The 20622-nt window shown below is 39.4% G+C and overlaps 1 protein-coding gene across 2 annotated transcripts in view; it reads left to right on the top strand.

Moving 5' to 3' along the window:
• The window catches only part of dym (dymeclin), a 120726-nt gene extending 100976 nt beyond the window's left edge, over positions 1–19750 (top strand). For both annotated transcript variants that reach the window (XM_066710532.1, XM_066710531.1), the window contains exons 15-17: positions 3352–3534; positions 6076–6189; positions 16164–19750. In XM_066710532.1, the coding sequence (XP_066566629.1) occupies positions 3352–3534; positions 6076–6189; positions 16164–16313 (447 nt within the window). In that variant the 3' untranslated portion in view covers positions 16314–19750. The remainder of the gene's footprint in view (positions 1–3351; positions 3535–6075; positions 6190–16163) is intronic.
• Positions 19751–20622: the final 872 nt, after the last annotated feature.

The raw sequence follows: 20622 nt of genomic DNA, 5'->3' as shown, positions 1-20622 counted from the left end.
AGCCTTGCATACAGTCTAAGAGGCTTTTGCTTCAGTAATCTTGACCTCTCTTATTCTCTCGTAGAAAACCCAGCCTACACAAAAAGAAAAGTACAGTGTGTTTATACAGCTAAATGCTTTGTGTCCCATAATCTAACCTCCAATTGCCTGGAATTTTTTTTAAAGCCCTTCTTCATTATTAGATTGCTGCAAAGTATTCTGAACCCCCAAAACATCCCACCTAAATATCCAGTGACCTGGATGACTCCAAGGGGTCTCACTGTTTTGCCAACTGTTAGTTCATGCCTCTAGTAACAGCGGTTTTGATGCTATTTATAAGGTGCTTCGGGCAAAGGCAATAAAAGTACAGATTTAATTAGTATACTGCATTTTTGTGATATAACTTATAATTCAATATTATAATCAAGCATCTGTCAAGGGTAATACCATGATTCAGTAGAATGACATATCACAATTTTCTTAGCCTAACCCTATCCCTGAAACACATTTTGCCTTGCTTCAAGTGCTAGGTTTGTTATGTTCGAATGTTTGTGTCTCTCGATTCTCGATTCTGTATTGAAATCACAGAAAAGCTGAGCCTGAGCATTCAAATCAAAAGTGGTCTGGACTTTTGTGGTCAGATGTGTCTTCATAGGCTAAAGGGTGCAACGTAGGGGTGTGCAACCATGTTCCTGGCTACTGTAATGACAGTATTGCAGCTTTACGTTTTCAGACATTGGAGACCTGGGAAACATGTTGACTTGAGCTGAATGTGGAACTTTTTGGTCCAAATATGTCACACAGAGGACAACTGGAACACAAATGAAATGACAATCACTTCTTTGATACATTTTTATTTATTGTTGTTTTTTCTTTGTTTTGGCGAGGTCGGTCTGTTTTAGTCTAGACTGGACATAGAGCCTCGTCAACTGCATGAGCAGGCACCCTGAAAGTTTCCTTCTGCTTTTCATGAAACCCCTGTTTCCTTGCAGCAGTTAGTAAAGACCTGTGGTTCTGAGATGCAGAAGGCTTTGAAAAGGTCAGTGATTGACCTCTCTGTGCCCCTGCGCTGCTCCGAATCTGCATTCAGCTGGGGGTTCACCCCATACGAACGCCTCAATCTCCTTCATCCCTGGCAGTGGAATTCCCAGCCTGTCTTCGGCTCTCGCAGAAAGCGGTGTCATGTGCATCTGTTTTGCATGCAGCGATTTACAAAGCGTTTTCTCATCTAACATGAACGACTCCAGAAAGTCTATTGCAGCTGATAAGATCTCCACTGCTATTTTACAGCCTTTATCCCCGCTAGCCCAATATGACAAACATGCCAAGCACGCTCAGTGATGGACATTCATGTGCCCCCGGCTTCCTCTGCTGGTCTGGCTGAAGGTCAGAAAAGAAGAAAGCATGTGTTATTTTTAACTGTCTCCTTAATTCAGTGGTATAGTGGAAATCAAGCCTCCAGCATTAGAAAATTCCTGTTTTCTTTGTTTGTTTGTTTTTTTGTTTTTTTTCGGGGAACTAACAGTAGAGGAAACTTTTGAGTTAGTTTATGGAATCTCCCCCCCTCCTTTTATTTGTATAGTCTATTAGACCATTCATAACTGGATTCAGATTTTTATCAGCACAAGATACTTCTGCTTTTCACACAGATAGCGAACAGATTGCGTGTGGTCTGACAATTGTCTTGTCAGTGCCAGTTTCTTTGTACTTTTTCAAAAATAAAGGAATTGACAAAAGTCAAAGTTTTGGTTCAGTGTGGACAGGTTGGTGGGTTGCGATGGAGACAGTTTGATAAAGAACCTTAATTTCCAGTTTATCTTATTTCTATTGATATGCTTTCTCAACTTCTCTGTATTATTATGTTTTATTGTCGCTGCTTCTTCAGAGTAAAGCAGGATCTCTGTGAATAGTCTATTGTTTCAAACACTACAGTTTTTTTTCTTCTCCTGCTTTATATAGTTTCTGTTTTACTCTTGTCTTTTGATCAAGAAGAAGCTTAGAGTTATCTTGCCATTTTAAAGGCATTTCTGTCTACTGATCCCACATGGCCGCTTACCATTTTACTGGACTCACTGCCACCAGCACCAGAAGGACAGTCTATTCAGGTGTCTTTTGAGCGATTAGCATTATGAAGCAGTACTTAAGCCTTTCTGTGACAGTAGATTGAGACAACGGATAAATACTTCTCCAAGAAGGCACTGGGCCGTATCATCTTACCATTGCTAAGGTGATGCGCTAAATGGATTGGTGTCAACATGACTGCACAAGTTTGATCATTCTTTCATGTAATCTCCCTCTGTTACTGTATTTTGCACTTTTTATTTATTCCACTGGACATTCAACCATCATGTATTGATGCCAGCGTGTCCCAGAGATCCTAGCAACAAAATCAGGTGATCACAGTGTATGGCTTTTCTCAAAAGGATTATCTACATATAAAAAAAGAGAGGACGAATACTGCACTGATACAAATGTTTACTACTGAGTGTTTATGACTCTCACTGTATCCCTCCTGACGCCTTTGGCTCAAGGGTATGTCGTCTGAGACGGATACGGAGAGAAGAGTATCTTCAGTTAAACCAAAAAAAAAAGCTTTATCTGCTCTGACAGCATTCTGAAGTTTCCTTCTTGGGATAGTGCTATCTTGCGACGATGGCTGAGCGTAGTCCATCCAGTGCATCCTAGGACACTAGGAGTGGCAGGACACCTCAGTGAATATGCCCAGCTCTGATAGTTGTGTGTGTGGTGTCCGGGCTGTGGAATATACAGGCATTATAATTGTGTGATTTTGTCACTAAATGGAAAGCAAGAAATTCCTGTGCTCTACAATCTTCAGCCATACAGCACTGAGAACGATTATTGTTTACAAGCTAAGTGCTGACAGATTAAAACCCACCTTACTTGAGATGTTTCCCCCTCTTCCCCACTTTTTCATATACATTTTTTATTATAAGGATGTTATGTGGTGTGTTTTTTAAGATGATATAAGGTTTCCAGGGACACAATATTGTAGACTCGAAACATTTGCAAAAACTCCCATGTATGGATACAAATCGGCAATTAAAGTAAAAATATAGTAAGAAATGGGAATTCAAATAATAATTAGTAACACAAATGGAAATTTGCCATGTTTAGGTTTAGGCCTAAAAAGTAAAAAGTTTTTTTGGTGTCGTAAAAGTCTGTTCTTTTTGACAGTTTGCCCTAACTTTTTTTTTTTCTCATGACCATTTCCATGAAGTCAAGCTTTAAAATAAACCATTGAATTTGCTGTGTTGAGTGTCTGTGTGTGTGAGGGCTTTTCACGATTCCAGTCGGCGATAAAGACCCACCTCCCTGCAGTGTCTCATGGTCTCTTTCTTGTCTACCCCTCAGGCACAGGACCTGAATGTGATTGAGGAGGTGATACGCATGATGCTGGAAATCATCAACTCCTGCCTGGCCAACTCCTTGCACCACAATCCCAACCTGGTGTATGCATTGCTGTACAAGAGGGAGCTGTTTGAGCAGTTCAGGACTCACCCCTCCTTCCAAGACATCATGCAGAATCTTGACATGGTAGGTAACACAGAGTGGGGCAGCGATGTTTAATTCCCTACCAAACTTCTCATCTTAAGAGAGAGATTCAGATTTCCTTACCCTGCCTTCCTCTTTTAAAAACTATTCGGGAGGCATTGTTCTTAGGTCATGGAATTGGTAAAAACTGAAAACTATTGTACTGTGCAGTATGCATCCAGTCTGAGTTTTTCTTCACTCTCAGAAAATAGATCTGTTTTTGGGAATGACTCGTGTGAAATTGATTTCTCTGTAAAATTAATCCGTAGCTTCAAGCCCTTATTCATGAAAAGGGAACTTTAGAAAGCTAGCATAATGAAGTCTGGTAGGGGAAGAAAAACTGGTTTGTTTCACTATTGTTCAGCCTTTGTCTTTTGGGAGATACAGCTAGCTTTTCAAATGTTTCAATCCTGATAGTCTTTGGTTAAATTCTCCTGTGGTCTCAGACAAAGTTTGTTTGCTGGGCTCAAATTAGCCCCCAGTGGAAATCATCGAAATGCCTGCTCAATTTGGTATCTTCGGTGTCCCAATACAAGGATCACAGGACAGAGACAGAATTACTCCCATCAACCTCGAGTGTTGGCTGCATCTGGGATCTGTTTGTTTGAACAACTGTTATACGAAGCTTACTAGAAAACATGCTGACATTTGGAACTTAGTACATAAGTGAACTGTAGCTTAAAGTTTTTTTTTGTTTTTGTTTTTTTAACTCTCCCTTTTTGTACTGAAACATGCATTTTCTGGGCATGAGTGTTGTTTTTCACTCTGAAGCCACTGTGGAAACAGCAGAGCTATTGTGCTGGACAGCAGACTGATACCACTCTCTCTGATAACACTGCAAGTTTCTCGGCGCCTCACTCGAGGCAGAGATAGCTCACGCACAGTGAGCCAATTTCAGCCCATCCAAGCACAACACAGCCAGTCCTGCCTCCCCCAGGAACTTGCAGTCACAGTTTGCTAGTGGCATTGTTTGAAGTTGAACCCGCAGTCCCCAGGCCTTCGAACGCAGGCTTTTACAAGGTGAACCACTTGGTAGCCCCCTGTGTTGTAAATGGTGTGTGTTCTACTAAAACTGTGTACACCTTAAAAGCCTTTTCGGCAGCGTAAAGACACACAGTAAAGAACCAATGGCTAGTCATTAGAAGCTTGCTAAGAAAAATAATCAGTGCCTTAAATCAGACATTGATATGGTTAATGAAAGGTTAGCTGATTATCAAAAATACCATCCTTGGATTCACTAACACTAATACAAACAACATTTAACCACAACCACCAATCTTCCATTTTCGCATTAGGTCATATTATTGTATATGAGCTAAATGTCACCGGTAAAGCAAGATTTACAATATCACTATCGGTAACCAGAGTGATGAACCCATTGCCTTCTTTCCCAGACCTGGTCATTTTTCTGATTTTAGTGTGAAAAGGTTGGTCTAGTAGCCTGAATTCTTGTAAATATTTGTTTCTATTATAAATAAATAAAAAACAAACCATTAATGGCTATATATATTCTGTATATACACTGAAATTGTATGATCTACCAGTATGTATTTTACATATAATAATATGTTGAAATTGCATTCTCTCTCAGCACCTTGGGAGGCTACCACTGCAAACTGTGTCCTGGGAGTTTTTGATACGAGTTTATTTTCAGTTTCTCCCCTGCATTTTAAGAAGCAGCATAAAATCCTGTCATTAAATTTCCCCATATGTTTCTGTTTAGACCTAAATCCGCATGGTGGAGAACAAGTCATGAATTTTACATGTCTTCAGCTGGTATTATTTCGCTAGGGAGGTGAAAATGCATTTCATAGTTTCTCTGCCTTACAGCTTTGTATTTTTTTTTTTTTTTTTTTTTTCTTCACCGCTTGCATTTCAAAGCTCATGTAGGCTTAACTCCACTCCATTTCAGGATAATTGACAAAGCGAAATAACCAGATTTCGCAAGAGCAGTCTCAGTGCATTTGTATTATTGAAACAAGAACAAGCTGTATGTACACACACACACACAGACAAACACTTTATTAGCAAAATGTTTGGGACAACAGAAGCAAGAGAGACGGACACAATGTATTTCATAGAAGATGCTCTAGATGCACTGTGGAGTAGTGGTTAGGGCTCTGGACTGTAGAGCACAGGATTGTGGGTTCTGTCCCAGGCTGTGGTACTGTTGTTGTACCCTTGAGCAAGGTCCTAGATTGTATAAATTGGAAAATGTACAAAATAATATGATATCTTGTATCAATTGTTACCCTGGAAAAGTCACCCTGGATAAGGGTGTCTGCTAAGAATTTGAATAATAATAATAATAAAATAAGCCCAGAATGTGACTGACCAGGCACCTGTGAGCCTGCACTCTTTATCAGTCAGACCTGCATTAGTATTTCCCATGATGACATAGGTCTCTTTTTTGCACTGCGTACTGACAGTGTAAAAATAATGGATGGCTTGACAGCATGTGTTTCAGAAAGTGTTGAATACGAAAGAAAAAAATATCTATTTCCAATAGACGATTCCAAAACCCTCCATCTCTTTTTCCGGCAGGTGATCGGGTTCTTTAGCGGCCGTCTGGAGCAGGCGGGGTCGGACCTGTCAGTGGAGCGCGTGCAGGAGGTCATCAAACAGGGGGCAGTGGCGCTTCCCAAAGACCGGCTCAAGGTGAGGAATTGCAGGAATGTCAGAGAGGACTGCAGGCCACAGATGTTCGCTAGTGTGTGATGCACACATTGCTTCCAAATCATTTCTGTGTCGAATGTTTGAGTCACGTTTCTGACATGTTTAATTGATGAAGTTGATTGACAAAATAGCAAAAAATGCTGTGTTATCTTACACTGCAAACTTCATTAGATTTTTAAATATAGAATAAATGCAACTGGCAGCTAATGGATGGTGCTTCCAGAAGTAGCTTATTTTTTATTTGGCTTAAATATGTATTTGTAATGTTTTGTGAAAATTACTACTTGGCAAAGTTCCTATTCCGATTTTGTTACATTGCTGTCTTGTATTCTACAGGGATTTATTTTTCCCGAGGTATGTGTATAGTTCTTTCATGAAAAATCTGATTTTTTTAGCTACCACAAATTAAAATACTTACATTCCTCTGGTTGGGTTTAAACCACAGAAAGGATGGACTGGTTTCACTCATTGTGAGTGAGAAAGAAAAACCAAGGGCTGCATTCCAGTCAATTAGTATCAGTACAGGATTTGCAATCTGTTATCAATTAATCCCTATATATTGATTTACTTGTATTATCATTTCTATCTGATTTAAGCATTTCCTGATGTGAGTGAAAGTCATCTTACTGCAGCCAAACACATTGATTTCCTAAAGCAAACAGATTTTTTTAACAGTCCGTTATATGACCATGTTTCCTGACTGTTACACGCTCTCAAATATGATGGCTCTCAGTTCCGCTGTTTCACTGTAGACACATTGGTGTTTCCTGCAACAAAAAAATATGATTTTATTGAGAGAATAATTTTGTTCAATCTTTTATAGCCTGTTTTCTGTAATGGGACTAAAATTGACCTATGCACAACTATGGTCAAAACCAATGTTTGTGCTTTGTCACTAAGCACAAAAACTTATCTCCTATTACTAGAGCTCACAAACTGTTTTGCAAATGCATCTTTTCCCACCCTGTTATAGAAGATATTAGGAACAAATACATTTAATCTATTTTTTTTTTTTTTCATTTCAAGTTCTCTATTTTATGAACACAAAGTTTACTGATAGAAGGGGTGTTACTGATCAGGAGAAATTGAACTTGCACATTAAGCTGTCTTTGACAATTTACAATCCAAATCTGCCTTTTAACCTATTGGTATATAGAGGATAATTTCGATTTGTTGCCAATTGCTGTGACTAAACCCATGTACAGACAGTTGCTCACTGGGCTGACAACAAGTCTGTTGGCTGTTTCAAACTGGGTCACTCATACAATTGCTTAATTAATCTGTCACAATTATTACTTTGTTCTTGTTTTATTCTTAATTAGTTCAAATGGGGCATCTCCAAGACTATATATAATTTATGTTTGTGTGTATGTCTCGTCCAAGAAGGCAAAAAACAAAAAGGTCAGAAACATGCTAGAAGCCTCCACAGCAGAAATGCACCTGCGTCTCAGCTGACAGATGACTGTGCTTTAATTAAGAATATGCAAGGTTAGCAATATTGATTACAGCTTTAAATGCAGGTAGACAGATTAGAAACATCCTCAAACAAATTCACAAAACATAGTCCTTGTGGTTACATATTACAAAACTAAATTAGTCATTATGGATCGGGAAATTAGGTAAATAGCCCTGCGACATATTGTTTCTGCAATCTATGCTTAAGAATGAGGTTTGGAGGGTAACTAAAGGTGAAAACATCTTCCTTAGAACTTATGGCTCCCTCATGTATGAAAAGCATGGCCATATTTACAAACCTACAAATGTGTGTGTAATTCCAATTTGTAGATGGCAGCAGTGCTTTTTCAGAGGAACAGGTGATTCTTGGGTGGGTTTAAATCACTCCCTGGATCAAGGAAATGGGGGTGAAAAGCACTACATTACCATAGATCCCCCTGGACTGGTTGTACTCCCCCATCTTGTGCATCTGCACCTTGAGGTAGAGAGCTAATGGAAATCAATGTCTGACACATCCATTGATACACAAAACCACTCTTAAGACCCGCTCTTCTGATGTATATATATTTTTATTCTTTCTTCATAAAGCAGATGTAATGTTTCAGTAAAACATGCTTTTCTTCTACCTGGTTTTCTGCTGTTGGCACACATCCCTGTTTTGTGCATTAAGCATTCGGCCTCCCACAGGTAATTTATGTATGTATGGGTGTGTGTATGTGTGCATTATATTATTTATAATCATCTCCTGCAGTATAAGTGGTCTCCAGTCTACGTTTGTCTTTGAAAGTCTAGCAACATAAACATAAAAGGCGACGTTTTCTCTGGACCCTGGAGCAGGTTGTCGTGGGTTCAGTCCCAGGTGGGGGACATTGCTGTTGTACCCTTGAGCAAGGCACTGTACCTACATTGCTCCGGTAAATTGCTGCGTAAATGGGTAATTGTATGAAAAAAATAAGTAAAAAGTGAGACTTTAACAATCATAAGTTGTCCTGGGCAAGGGCATCTGCTAAGAAATGTAGTAATAATAATAATAATAATAATAATAATAATAACAATAAATCATTTAGTTTCAGGCTCAGCTCAGTGCCATGTAGATTAAAGAAAAGCTGACCAAAAATGATTTATTTTAATGTTTTTGTGGCATATTGCCTCCAATGTGAATGAGCCATATTCAGATAATGATGCTGTGCGGACAAATGTATTGGCTGTGAAAAAGTGGGTCATTCTTTGAGTTTGCTTAATTTGTCTGTTGCAGTTTTTACTTTTCTTCTTAATTGCGAAACATGCACTTTAATCTGCTTAAATAAAATTAAATGAACCCCCTTCGATTTCACTCTGTCATGTGGCTGATATTAATAATAAATGCAAAGTAGTAAATGTTTTGCTTGGAGGCCCTTTTCCAAGTTCCAGCCACAAACATGAATGTATTTCCATGTTCGACATCTGATGAATCTCCGTGCATCGGCTAGAAATAAAACTGTAATATATTGTGGTATGTTTATTAGTTTGTTTGGAACAAAATAGCTTCAGGTTACAGTGTGATTTGTTTATTTGTGTGCACTGGAGCATGGGTGGAAACAAGCAGACTTACTTTCAAAATATTTGGCATAGAAGATAACTAATTATAAATCCAAATACATGACCTGACAGATGCAATAAGGTTATTTGTAATTCATTGTTAAATGCCGAATCAATCTTAAAACGTTAGTAGACATGTTAATGTGTGCACTGAACACTGTTTGTCCTTGATATGTAAATGGCGTTGTGTTGAGACACCCTGGGGTAATCTGCTTACTGCAGTCCAGGACGGCCTAATAAAAGAAGCAGGTATTGCGTGAACCACCTCGTAAGTTAGCACGCACTCTGAAGGTAGTTTTGCACGAGTCCCTGACAGCCACGCAGACACACGTGACACCCAAGTATATTTTGGACAGAGAATAGAGTTAAAGACGTGCGTTGGTGTCACTCATTAAGGGAGAGCCAAGATCAGAGGCTAGGTGAAAACTGGTTTCTTTGTACTCGTAACGCAGCTCTTTGTTGTTGCGGCTGATGAACTGTTTGATGCTCTGGGATTTGGTATAACATGAAAGGGACCGAACAGACAGCAGTCCACAGTTTTCAATGAGGATTGCTATCTTTGTGTATCTGTCTGTTGCTGTTGTTGTTTCTTTTAATCTTTTTTTAATCCTAGACGCACATAAAAATCTGAAATCTGTGGCTGAACTGTCCTACGTGTGTATAATCCTTAGACAGTACTAAAACCTCCCTGCCATTGAAAATAAGGAATATTGTGAGACTCCAGTGGCCATGAACCACATAAAGTCAATCTTAGTTTTGTTCTAATCGAACGTGGACTGAAAAACTGCTTTAATAAAGACTAACGTGCATATTATTTTCTAATACTAGGCATACGGATTAAATCTGGCCTCTTAGGTAGATTTCACATGTAAGAACCAGAGCTACATTCCCTGTCTTTCGTTGAATTGCTGATTAATGGAAGAAGAAAAAAAAAACACAGCTGGGAAAATGGGTGTATTAGACTGGTTAAAAGCTAATTCAGGTTAATCCCTTTAGAGTCTCTCTGGCCCACCTCCTGTGCTTTTCTTTGCTATGATTCGGTTAAATACGGGTAGCAAGTTATTCTATTAAAGTTTAAATGCAGTTAAAGACCTACATGTGGAATAAGAAACAGTGTTTTAAATGTAAAGAAAAAGGTATTACCTTATCAAATTTCATAACATAAACCATTCATTTGGTTACACAAAACCAAACATTGAAAACATTGTCCACAGACATAAATATACAAATTAAGTTAGTGTCGTACTTTGACATTTGTAGCGTTGCATGTTAATAATAATCATATTAATAATGATCTTTTTTTATATTATTTATCTGTGTATTTTTTTATGAACCCTGGGGTAATAAAATAAAGCAAAAAATGTTTTATAATTTAAATAGATGTCTCAAGCTTATCTGGTAATATAATATAAATACACAAGAGGTTACAGTGCTTGGACAGGCCTCTGTTCAGGCAGGCATTGTTTTTGTCCGTGATGTCCAGACTGCCCCTATTTTGTTAGTGAGTTTTCCCCTAGCGAGGCCTGCAGACAATGGCACCACCCCAGTCCAGCCGGCTGCGCCGCCAGCTCCAGGCTTTTATTTTTTTCCAATTTGAATATCAACAGAGACAGGGCTGTGTTGTTACGCCCGCTATCAGGCTCAGCAAATTTGTTGTTTGCCCTGTGCTGCCTTGCTCTGTAGTGATAAGCAATAGACAGACTGGCTCCTTAAATGAGGGGCTTTGCTAAAGACTGGGGCCTGAACAGTTCAACCACCTCACCCTCCTGCCCCTGCAAACTCTCTCTCACACACACACACACACACACACACACACACACACGTACATATCCCTTCTCAACCCAAATTCTCTGAAATCATTTGTAATGTTTCTTCACCAGTGGTACATTTTTCATTTATTTTATTTGCAGAATTCAGTTACTTTTCAAATCTACCTCTGGACATAAACAGAGGGGAAAGTCGAAGCAGGGGGATACAACAAAACTGCAATGCATTGATTAGGAAAGTACAGTAAACAAATCAACACATTCAACATTGATTCTGCCCAGCAATTATTTTATGTGTTTTACATACTTTTATATCATTTTTATATACTTTCAATTGTTATTATTGTTTGTATTTATTTACATATATACTTACATTCATACATCGTTATGTATTTACTGCTACAAGAATAATTAAGCAGATAGGATTGATTTTCTTACTCTCTGAGCTTTTCATTTTTCATTCAGGATTTATTTCATCCTGTAGACCTGAAGAGTCAAAACAAAAAGTTGAAAAGCCCTGCATTTCTGTGCATTTTCAAATTTAGTTTTTGTCAGACTAGTCTGAACTCTGTCACTGGGATACTCTGGGCTTCAAACTTCTACTACTGTATTACTATTACTACTACTACTATACTACTATTGCTGTTCTGCTGCTAAGGATATATATGCTATATGGATTTACATACAAGTACCTGCCTAGCGTTGACGTTGCCCCTCTTTGTATGAACACCAAGTACACACACACACACACACACACACACACACACACACATACACACACATACACACCTGGAGGCAGGGGAATGGACAACAAATGTCATCCCACAGTGGACAGAACCAAGGTGAAGGAAAAGTCTTTCAGAACTTTGCCTTGGGCGGTTGTGTAGTCTTATAATACACTCGAAGTACACTTTTAAAACAGAAACCATATATTCTTGAGACATACTAGGCAGTGCATTCAGAGGAGCTTTCAAACCAGTGCGTTTTATAGCTGATAGGTAAGCAGGGGATTGTCGCTGTGGGAATATCACCTTTGAGAAATGGATAAGAACTCCCCTACAGCAAACATAAAACTGCCTTCCACAGAAGTCAACACCTAAGTGACATAATTAATTCCTTAATCAATTAACAGATTCACTGTATAACTGTGAGATACATATACAGACTCGGGATTGGGTCTGTTGCAAGCTTCTTCAATCATCTAAAACATGAAGTCTAGACTGAAATGAGGGCTGTAATTCACTAACCAGAGGGTGATTGAGGACATGGCATCATTCTTTGTTTATTTTGATGCTTCACAGGACAATATTCGGACTTCCTTTATGTCTTTTAAATCATGACCAAAAGGAAAACATCCTCAAAGAGACCCTCCTAGATATCTGAGATACTTATCAAAGACTAATGAAGGCCAGCACTCTTGTATTTCCCTCCTTTTACGAAATGCATACAGGGCACGGTCGGGGCAGAGATTAAGTGACTGTTAGGCACAGTCAGTCTTGAGACAGGAAAGACTCGGTGCTTTGTGTGCTCTGGGTAATAGAGATTGAGATGCAGGCAGGGCTGGGTATGGGGTCGCATCACAATACACAAAGATCACAGGGCTCCAGCATCCTTTCCAAGGAGCCAGTGTTTCTAGTCAGTGTGTCCAAACTTCGAGCTGATAACATTGGCTGGCCGATCATCTGATCTCACAGTTAATGGTTGGGGACAGTATGTCTGTCTCTGTTGCTCTGCCTAGTGTTATTGTTAGTGCTTTTTTTTGTTATGTTTCTTTTTGTTTGTTTTTTTTAATGTCTGTTGAGGGAAAAGGAAAAGATAACGTGTGCAAGACTAACTTCATGACAAACACTGCTGCAGGGATATTTTGTCCTTCCGCTTTGTTAATTTGCCACAAAAAAAGGAGAGGGGGTGAAAAGAAAAAGATGTCAGTAACAGAAGTCCTATCACAGGCTTAACCGTAGCCCAAGACCATGTCCTTTTTCTAGAAACGCAGTACAGCTGGGATTGCTTTGCTGTGTTGCTTGATAAACTCAGTGTTTGTGTTCGCTTCATAAATATGTGGTCATCTCTCAGACAATGGTTTCCTCTTTCGAAATCTGAATAACCTTTTTCTCTGAACTGTCGTTAATCTTATTATATTAGAGTGTAACCCTGTCCTGAACAGTCCCAAAATGGGTAAAAATGCTCTGGTGCAGCAAACAAGTCTTCCAAGGTAAAATCGGACGAATGTCAAGCAGAGTTAGTCGATGTTTATTTACTTATTTGCTGTTCATTGACGTGTAGTACACCCCCACCCACAGTCATTCTCTGCTGTTCTGCACCGGACTTGCCAGCCATTGTGATGTATAATTTGTCCAATCAAGGTATCTGTTCACAGGGACCTTGCGTGTTTCTTGTGATTGTGTTTTGTTAAGTACTGCCTAACGGACGGTCGTTATTATATGTATATATGTATCAATCAGTGTATCTTGCTAAGCAGGGGACAGACCTCAGAGCGGTTTGAAAAACACTTAATTTCCATGTAGACAGGGCTTGCGAGGGAGATGCTATCTGTTACTGGCAGCATTTCTTCTGTTTTTTTTGTTTTTATCTTCGGCAAGCATTCCACCCTGTCTGTCTGAGCAAACTTCCTTTAAAGGCAGAGTAAAAACGACGAGTCCTGAGAGTAACTATCAGGCCAAGCTCTTTGCACATAAAGCATTCCTCTGGGAAGCTGCGCACAGTTAGTCTGCTCGTCTGCGTAGGGCTGCCTTGGACTGAGGCCCACCATGTGTAATTGTAGGGCAAGTCACGGGCACAGACCTCTGGGGAGCAACTGTGAGTAATAGGTTGGCTGTATAGGTTGGCTATGGTTTTGCTCTTGTTTGCACCTGGCTGCTGGAGGAGGTGTAGATCAAATAAAAACATAAAAATGAAGTGCTTTGTCTGTGCTCGGTGTATGCCAATAAGTTGAAGTGGTAGGAATTCACATGTGAAAGAGATCCTCAGCAGCACGGGGCTTATACATGAGAAAAGGGTTTAGATTTGAACTGCACTGCATTTATGCATGCATGTGTGTGTGTGTGTGTTCATACATATACACATACATACATACATACATACATACATACATGGTACAAATCAGAAGCCTTGTCTTATGTATGTTGCCTAGCACTGTTGACTGTGGTTTAGGACAGTAAAACATGACTTGGTTTCATGCAATTAAACTACAGGTGTGGTTTGCTTTCTAAAACATCTGTTGGACTGGATTATTTTTAGGTCACTTAGGGCAAAGCTGTAGAAGTGCCATTCTTTTGACAGTGGGTCACTTCCTTTGTAAGAGGCCGATGACAGGTGTAGGGACTGGGGAGAGATTTGTTGTGGTGCTGAAGTCAGAACAGAAACTTACAAATCCATTTATATTCCACTCGATTGAGCTCAAGTCCTGTTTTGATTGTGTTTCTTGTTCACCTGACATAAATAGGTGAGCTACAAGGGGGACAAAAATCTCATCTTGGGTTTCTGTGACTTCTCCGTGACCCCAGCAATGGAATGTTCTTCACTCCAAAGACTATCTACTTATAATATGTATATGCATATGTGTGTTTCAGTGATTTTCTTCTTGTAGCAGTTCAGTGTTTCATGTACAAATACATTTCTGTCTAATTAAAAGGAATGTGATGTGAAGTCCATTTCAAACCCGACTGAAATGTTCGCTGCGATTAATGAAAGTTGTGAAACCAGATCAGGTGGATGTGGGTCTGTTGGCCCAACAAAAGCAAACACCTGACCCTGAACTGTGGAAATATGATAAGATATTGCTCCATTATTCATGGACGGAGAAAGACTTCACATCTCTAGCCTTGTTGTTCTGATCCTGCCGGGCTGTAGCAGGATATTGCTGGCTGTAGCCACTCTGATAAATAATAGACAGGGTTGTGTTTTATCTCCTCCAGTAATCATTGAAGTATGTCTGTCCTGCGAGACAGTGCCAGCATGGTGACATATTGGAGGCAGCTCTCAGACAGCCGTCTCGTTCCTCTCTAAGTAAAGAACATTCGAGCATTTGCTTTTGCGTGGTAAAAGCCTTTTCCTTTCCTTCCTGTGTCCCAGAGCAGTTTCTTGTGAGAGCGGAGCAAAATTAATTAATGCAGAATATTAAGATGCAGATACCACTAGATTGTCTAGCAATTTTAAAAGATTGTTGTTTTGTTTTTATTGTGTTTGCACTGTTTCCTCCATCACAAATGTGGCACAGTAGATGTCAGATTAGGGTGGTTGACAGGTCATGATGTGATGCCAGTGAAATCCTGTAAAATTCAGTCAAAGTGCATCTTTCCTAAGATCAGACAAGAAAACTAAACATTTAACTAATGACAATGCAGTAAAAGGACCATTGTATTGTGTTTTATGTGTTATATACTGTGATCTTAACATGATTCCTTAAGTATTATTGAAAATTCTGTCCAACAAGGTAGAAATACATTTGTTTTACTTTATACTCTGGATAATTATGTGTAATATATATAAAATAGACAGCTGCAGAAGTGAAGCCGTTCTTATGGAGATGATTAGCTTGTTAGATTAGTGACACAACCAACAACAAGACACTCCTCATCCAAGATGATCCTAAAGATATTCAGATTTTGTATGTGTGTGGGGCAAGACTCACACCAGAGAGAGACACCAGGGATGATATAATATATCCAGTGTGGAGCCATACAGTCATGTTGGAAGGTGTGGAGATAAAGTCAGATCAAACATCATATCTGTGCTTTATCTCCCCCTGTGAAGAGACGGGATGTGCCCCATGCAGGATTACGTCAATCCCATTGTAGAGAAGTAGACAATCACAAAAAAACAACAAAAAAACTATAGCAGCAGCTTTTTCTTGTCAATTCATGGTTTTCAGATTATAGATTTTATTTTTAGTAGTTTTTTTGTGATTGTCTATTTTTTCTACTTGAACTAATGTCCCATTCTAAAGCACTAACCCACCCAATTAAAATAATGAACACAAATGGGAGGATATATTTGCGAAACGGTCCGACAATATCGAACAAACCACGAACTCCTTACGTAAGAATTTCAGTTTACTGTTCCTGAAAAGCTCTGCAATGATGCGTGCTTCATCACTCACTGATTGTTTGTTTTGTTTCCTTTCTTTGTCTTGTGCAGAAATTTCCGGAACTCAAATTCAAGTACGTGGAGGAGGATCAGCCGGAAGAGTTCTTTATACCCTACGTTTGGTCGTTGGTCTTCAACTCTGGGGTGGGCCTCTACTGGGCCCCGCAAGGCATCGAGCTTTTCAGCATGGACTCAGGCTGAGCCGCGTGGGTGCGTGTTTGTGTTTGTGTGTGTGCGTGTGTTGTTTGCGTGTGTCCGTGTATGTATGTGAGCGAATGGCCGCACGCTCCCCGACCCCACAGCAGCAGGAAAGGAAGTCCTCTGGCCTTCTTACTCTTCTGAGAAGCGCATTGCATGAGGCTTTCGTTTCTGTTTGTACAGATAGAGTCCACCCCGTGCTCGTGCAGTCGAAATCAAAGGATGCATAACATTTAAATTCGAGCACGCTAAGCAAAGGAAAGTGTGTCTTCCCAACTGTTGTCTGTAATCAGTTACCAAACAAGCAGCTGCGTACAATGCGCTGGGTGTGTTTCAATTACCTCTGAAAAGTTAACTGAATCATTTGTTTCGGTTTCGTTTATTTTCGTTCTGCTCTTTCCCGCCACCTTCCGAAAACTGTTCATTCTTCCGAAACGCAAACGGAGATGACTGCGATGTGCAAAGCAAGGAGAATAACATTTCTGTTCTGTTTGTTTGTGACTTCTGAAGAGCTGACAGTAATTTGGAGAGTCAGGAAATGAGGCAAAGCGATTAGTCCTGAATAAAATCTTTTTGAAATTCATCCTATCCTATTAATGTGGTGGTGCTCATTTCACAGAGCTCCAAGTGACGTCTTTGTTCTCTTTTCCATTTTTGACCTATTTGACTCTTCCATTTAGTTTTCATCTTTTATTTTTAACTCTAAGATTTGTGCACACGCAATAAAAAAATATTTACGATGCCTCTAGACAAACCATCTAGAAGGGAAAAGTGTGTTAACGGATAACTAGTAACTATTTATACAATGAGTTAATCCCCTCATGATCATTATTAGTAGTTGAAAAATGCCATTATATATGTCTGATACATTTTTATAAGGCAAATCGATCCTGAAAATGAATGTCTTGCCCGTTCAGCATGTCATTGTAGTCTTCAGTATGTTTTGTAACTTACATTGAAGGCAAATAGTCGTTAGGAAAATATAAGTTCCTTTTAAGTCATTTGAGGCAGAAATGGGAAACATAACGGCATAAATATAACGAGCCTTTGACAAATGTTCACCAGTACATTAGACTTTAAAATATCACAAAACAGGTGAGGAAAAAAAATGCATGTATTATTGTCGAGACAATTCTGGAGAGCTTGTTTGTTACATTGTCACATATTTCATGGAGACATTCTGGGTTTGGGGTGGGGGGATATGTTATTGAAACCAATGTGATGTTTTTGTTTTGTGATCTTCTTTTACACTATTTTGCATCAAATGAACATGATGGCTGTACTGCATTTATTTTCTATAATACACTGTATCATAAAAGAAAGCTATTGCCTTAGCTAACTGGGTGGCTTGTTGGGGGTGCTGTGAAGGGGTTGTTCTTGTTACCGGCATCAATGTGATGAGAAGACATTCACTGTTACACTATAGGGAAGGATTTCTCTTTCCTGGACGATTGAGAAGTGCATTGTTAGCAGATATTTTTGATTGGAAGACTTTCAGTTCAGGGATATTTCTTTATATCTTTAATTTATTCTGTGTAGCTCAATGCTGCTTAAAAAAAATGAACGTTATTAAAATGGACAGTCCCTGCAGCTGGGCTACAAAAAAAAATGTTGAATGTTACTTCACTCTCGGGTAACTAAATTGGAAATGAAAATACCAGTGTATTTGTTGTAAGGGACTCCGAAACCTCTGCTTTTCCACCCTGTAGTGTGGCTCTCATTCCAATATATAAGGAAATAAAATGAATAATTAAAAAAGGTAGATATTGAGCTAATGGGAGAGTTATTTATCACAATCTTCTTTGAATCTTTATTCTATATTCACTACAGTTTAAAAATTCCTGTATGAACAGTAACACAGGGACAAGATTCCCTGATCTTAAGTTTCAAGGACAACGCTAACTTATAGAGCTCATATTTTGCAAAGTGCAGCAAATAGCGGGAGTCCTCCACAGTTTATTTGGAGCTAATTTGTTTGGATCCTCCTCAGCAAGCATGTTTCAGCTCCGTTTAGCAGATTCAACAGAAAACCATGTGAATCTGTTCTCCAAAACAAAAAATGGTGTATAGAAAAAATAACCAAATTGCATATTGTTTGTGGTGAGCAAGATGGGCCAGTTGACATTTTGGTTGTAAGATGCGCATTTTGTTTCTGACGTTCACCCGCTTTCAGGAAGCGATTGCACCCCTCCAAACATGGAAACATGTCTTTTGCTGATGTCAACATGCATGATATCTTTTCCCCGCAGCCCAGTCCTTTATTTGAGTCGTGTCTTTTTGATTCAGTCTCCCGCGTCGCGTTTTGGTCTATCGTTTTCCCCGCCCTGTTTGGAATGACAGATTGGGCTTCCGTCCCCCTGTCCGCTGTATGGGTTCGCAGGGAGGAGTGGCTGTCATTGAGCCCCTTCTGATCTCACCTTGTAGTCACACTGTTCACGCTGCTGCTCAGTGTAGACTCTGAACTCCTGAACTCAGCCAGGCAGGGTTCAGCACCTGCCGGACTCATTAAAGGCCTGCTCAGTTGACGTGTTGCACCAACAGTCTGAGCTGCCAACCCATCCCCACCCCTGACAAGATGTGCTGGTTTTCACAAGGACCGCCACTTGCACTTTACACACCTCTGGCTCCATTTGTTAGCAGGGCATGTAAAAAGACAAAAACAAGCACTGATGGCAGGCAGGGTCTCTTCATCATTGGAGCTGGTTTGCAAGTTACTGAGGTGACTTTAACCATGAAATGATGTTGCAGCCCCTTTGTGTTCTAGTTGTTGGGTTGGGTTTGCCAGGGTTTCTCGGCTGGTCCTGTTGAGTATGTTAGTACTCAAAAAGCAAAGCGTACAGTGCTGCAATACATACATACATGCATACATTAAAAAATATAAAAAGAAAACTGGCCTCGCCAAAGCTTCATTGCATTTCAAAGACAAATGCAATGGCTGCCATGGCTTTAAAACTGCTTTGCTGACAGTTGAAGTGTAGATGTCTTGTGTTGATAGTCACCTGAGCACCTTCAACGCACCTCAGAACTTGGTTTGCTTTTTGTGTTAGTTTAAATGCTTGCCTTTCAAAATGTCTTTAACTGACGAAAAAAAAAAAAAAAAGTGAATGCATTCTTTGTTTTGTTTTGTCCTTATTTATTCAAATACAGTGAAACCCTTTTTATTATTTTAACAGACCTGTATGCATAAGGTATAGATGTTAGACCCGGTTTGGGCATTATGCATTACGAGTATGTGACATACACTCTAACATGGTCTTACAGTTTTGAGATACAACCTGTATAATAAAGATGTATGATAATCGCTTGATATGTTTTTGGAGAAAATGTATTTGGATTTTTACCTGCTTGCGTGGCTTTCTATATACTTCATTGAATGTATTTCTCCCTTGAATTTGAAATTCTGATTTTTTTCAGAAAATAAATAAACACATAGTCAAGTTTGTGGGGTATCTGATCATTTATCTCTGTGGTAGTTCAGTTCCAGATACTTAAAATATTACTGTCCTCCCAGAAAATCTGTCCAGAAATGCGATTGGAACTTCCCTAGAGAACTATAGAGGGCCTGGGTTCATCGCAAATTACACTACATACAGACAATTTAAGAGGGTGTGTTACAGGAGGATGTAAAAGTGCTCTGACATGTAGGAAGGAAATGCACACAGAGACTACTTGGATTGTTTAGAAATAATGAAAGATTGAACTATGAAAAGTGCACAAGAGAGCAGCAGCAAATCCAGCACAGGAAAGGCAGAATTGGGCAGGTGTTCATTTTATTTTGACCAAATCCTTCACCTTCCAAACACCGGAGAGAGCTGGTGACCATGAATCCCAAAATCTTGTCGGTGCTAAATGTGGCCTTCAGCAATGCTCAGTGTGGGGTTTAAAGATTAAGCAAGAAGAAAAACAATTTTAAGGTTTGATTCCTGTCCGAACATGTTATGTCAGACTTATATGACTTTATTATTCTCAGGCTAACGTTGTAAAACAGGGGTGCAGAGTTCAGCTTCCATTGTCGTAAATCTTTCTAAGCATCACCATCGAGGCTGTAACTGTGTCCACACTGACTGAAAGCATGTTGGCGTTATCAACACAAATGTGAAGTTAAAAACAAATTACTTTTTATTAATTTTAAAGTATCAGAATGGCCAATCAAGCCCGATAGTTTAAAGATTCCATTCCGAGATTGAATTAGGTTATTAAATCAGTTGCGTTTCGAGATGTGTGGCACTATAATAACCAACCGAAATAAGATGCAATATATTATCAGGGCTGAAAATTAGTTCACTTTGTGCCTGATGAGCCATACGATTTC

Source organism: Amia ocellicauda, chromosome 8 (assembly GCF_036373705.1).
Source record: "Amia ocellicauda isolate fAmiCal2 chromosome 8, fAmiCal2.hap1, whole genome shotgun sequence".
Lineage (NCBI taxonomy): Eukaryota > Metazoa > Chordata > Actinopteri > Amiiformes > Amiidae > Amia > Amia ocellicauda.
This window is presented reverse-complemented; position numbering and strand designations above follow the sequence as displayed.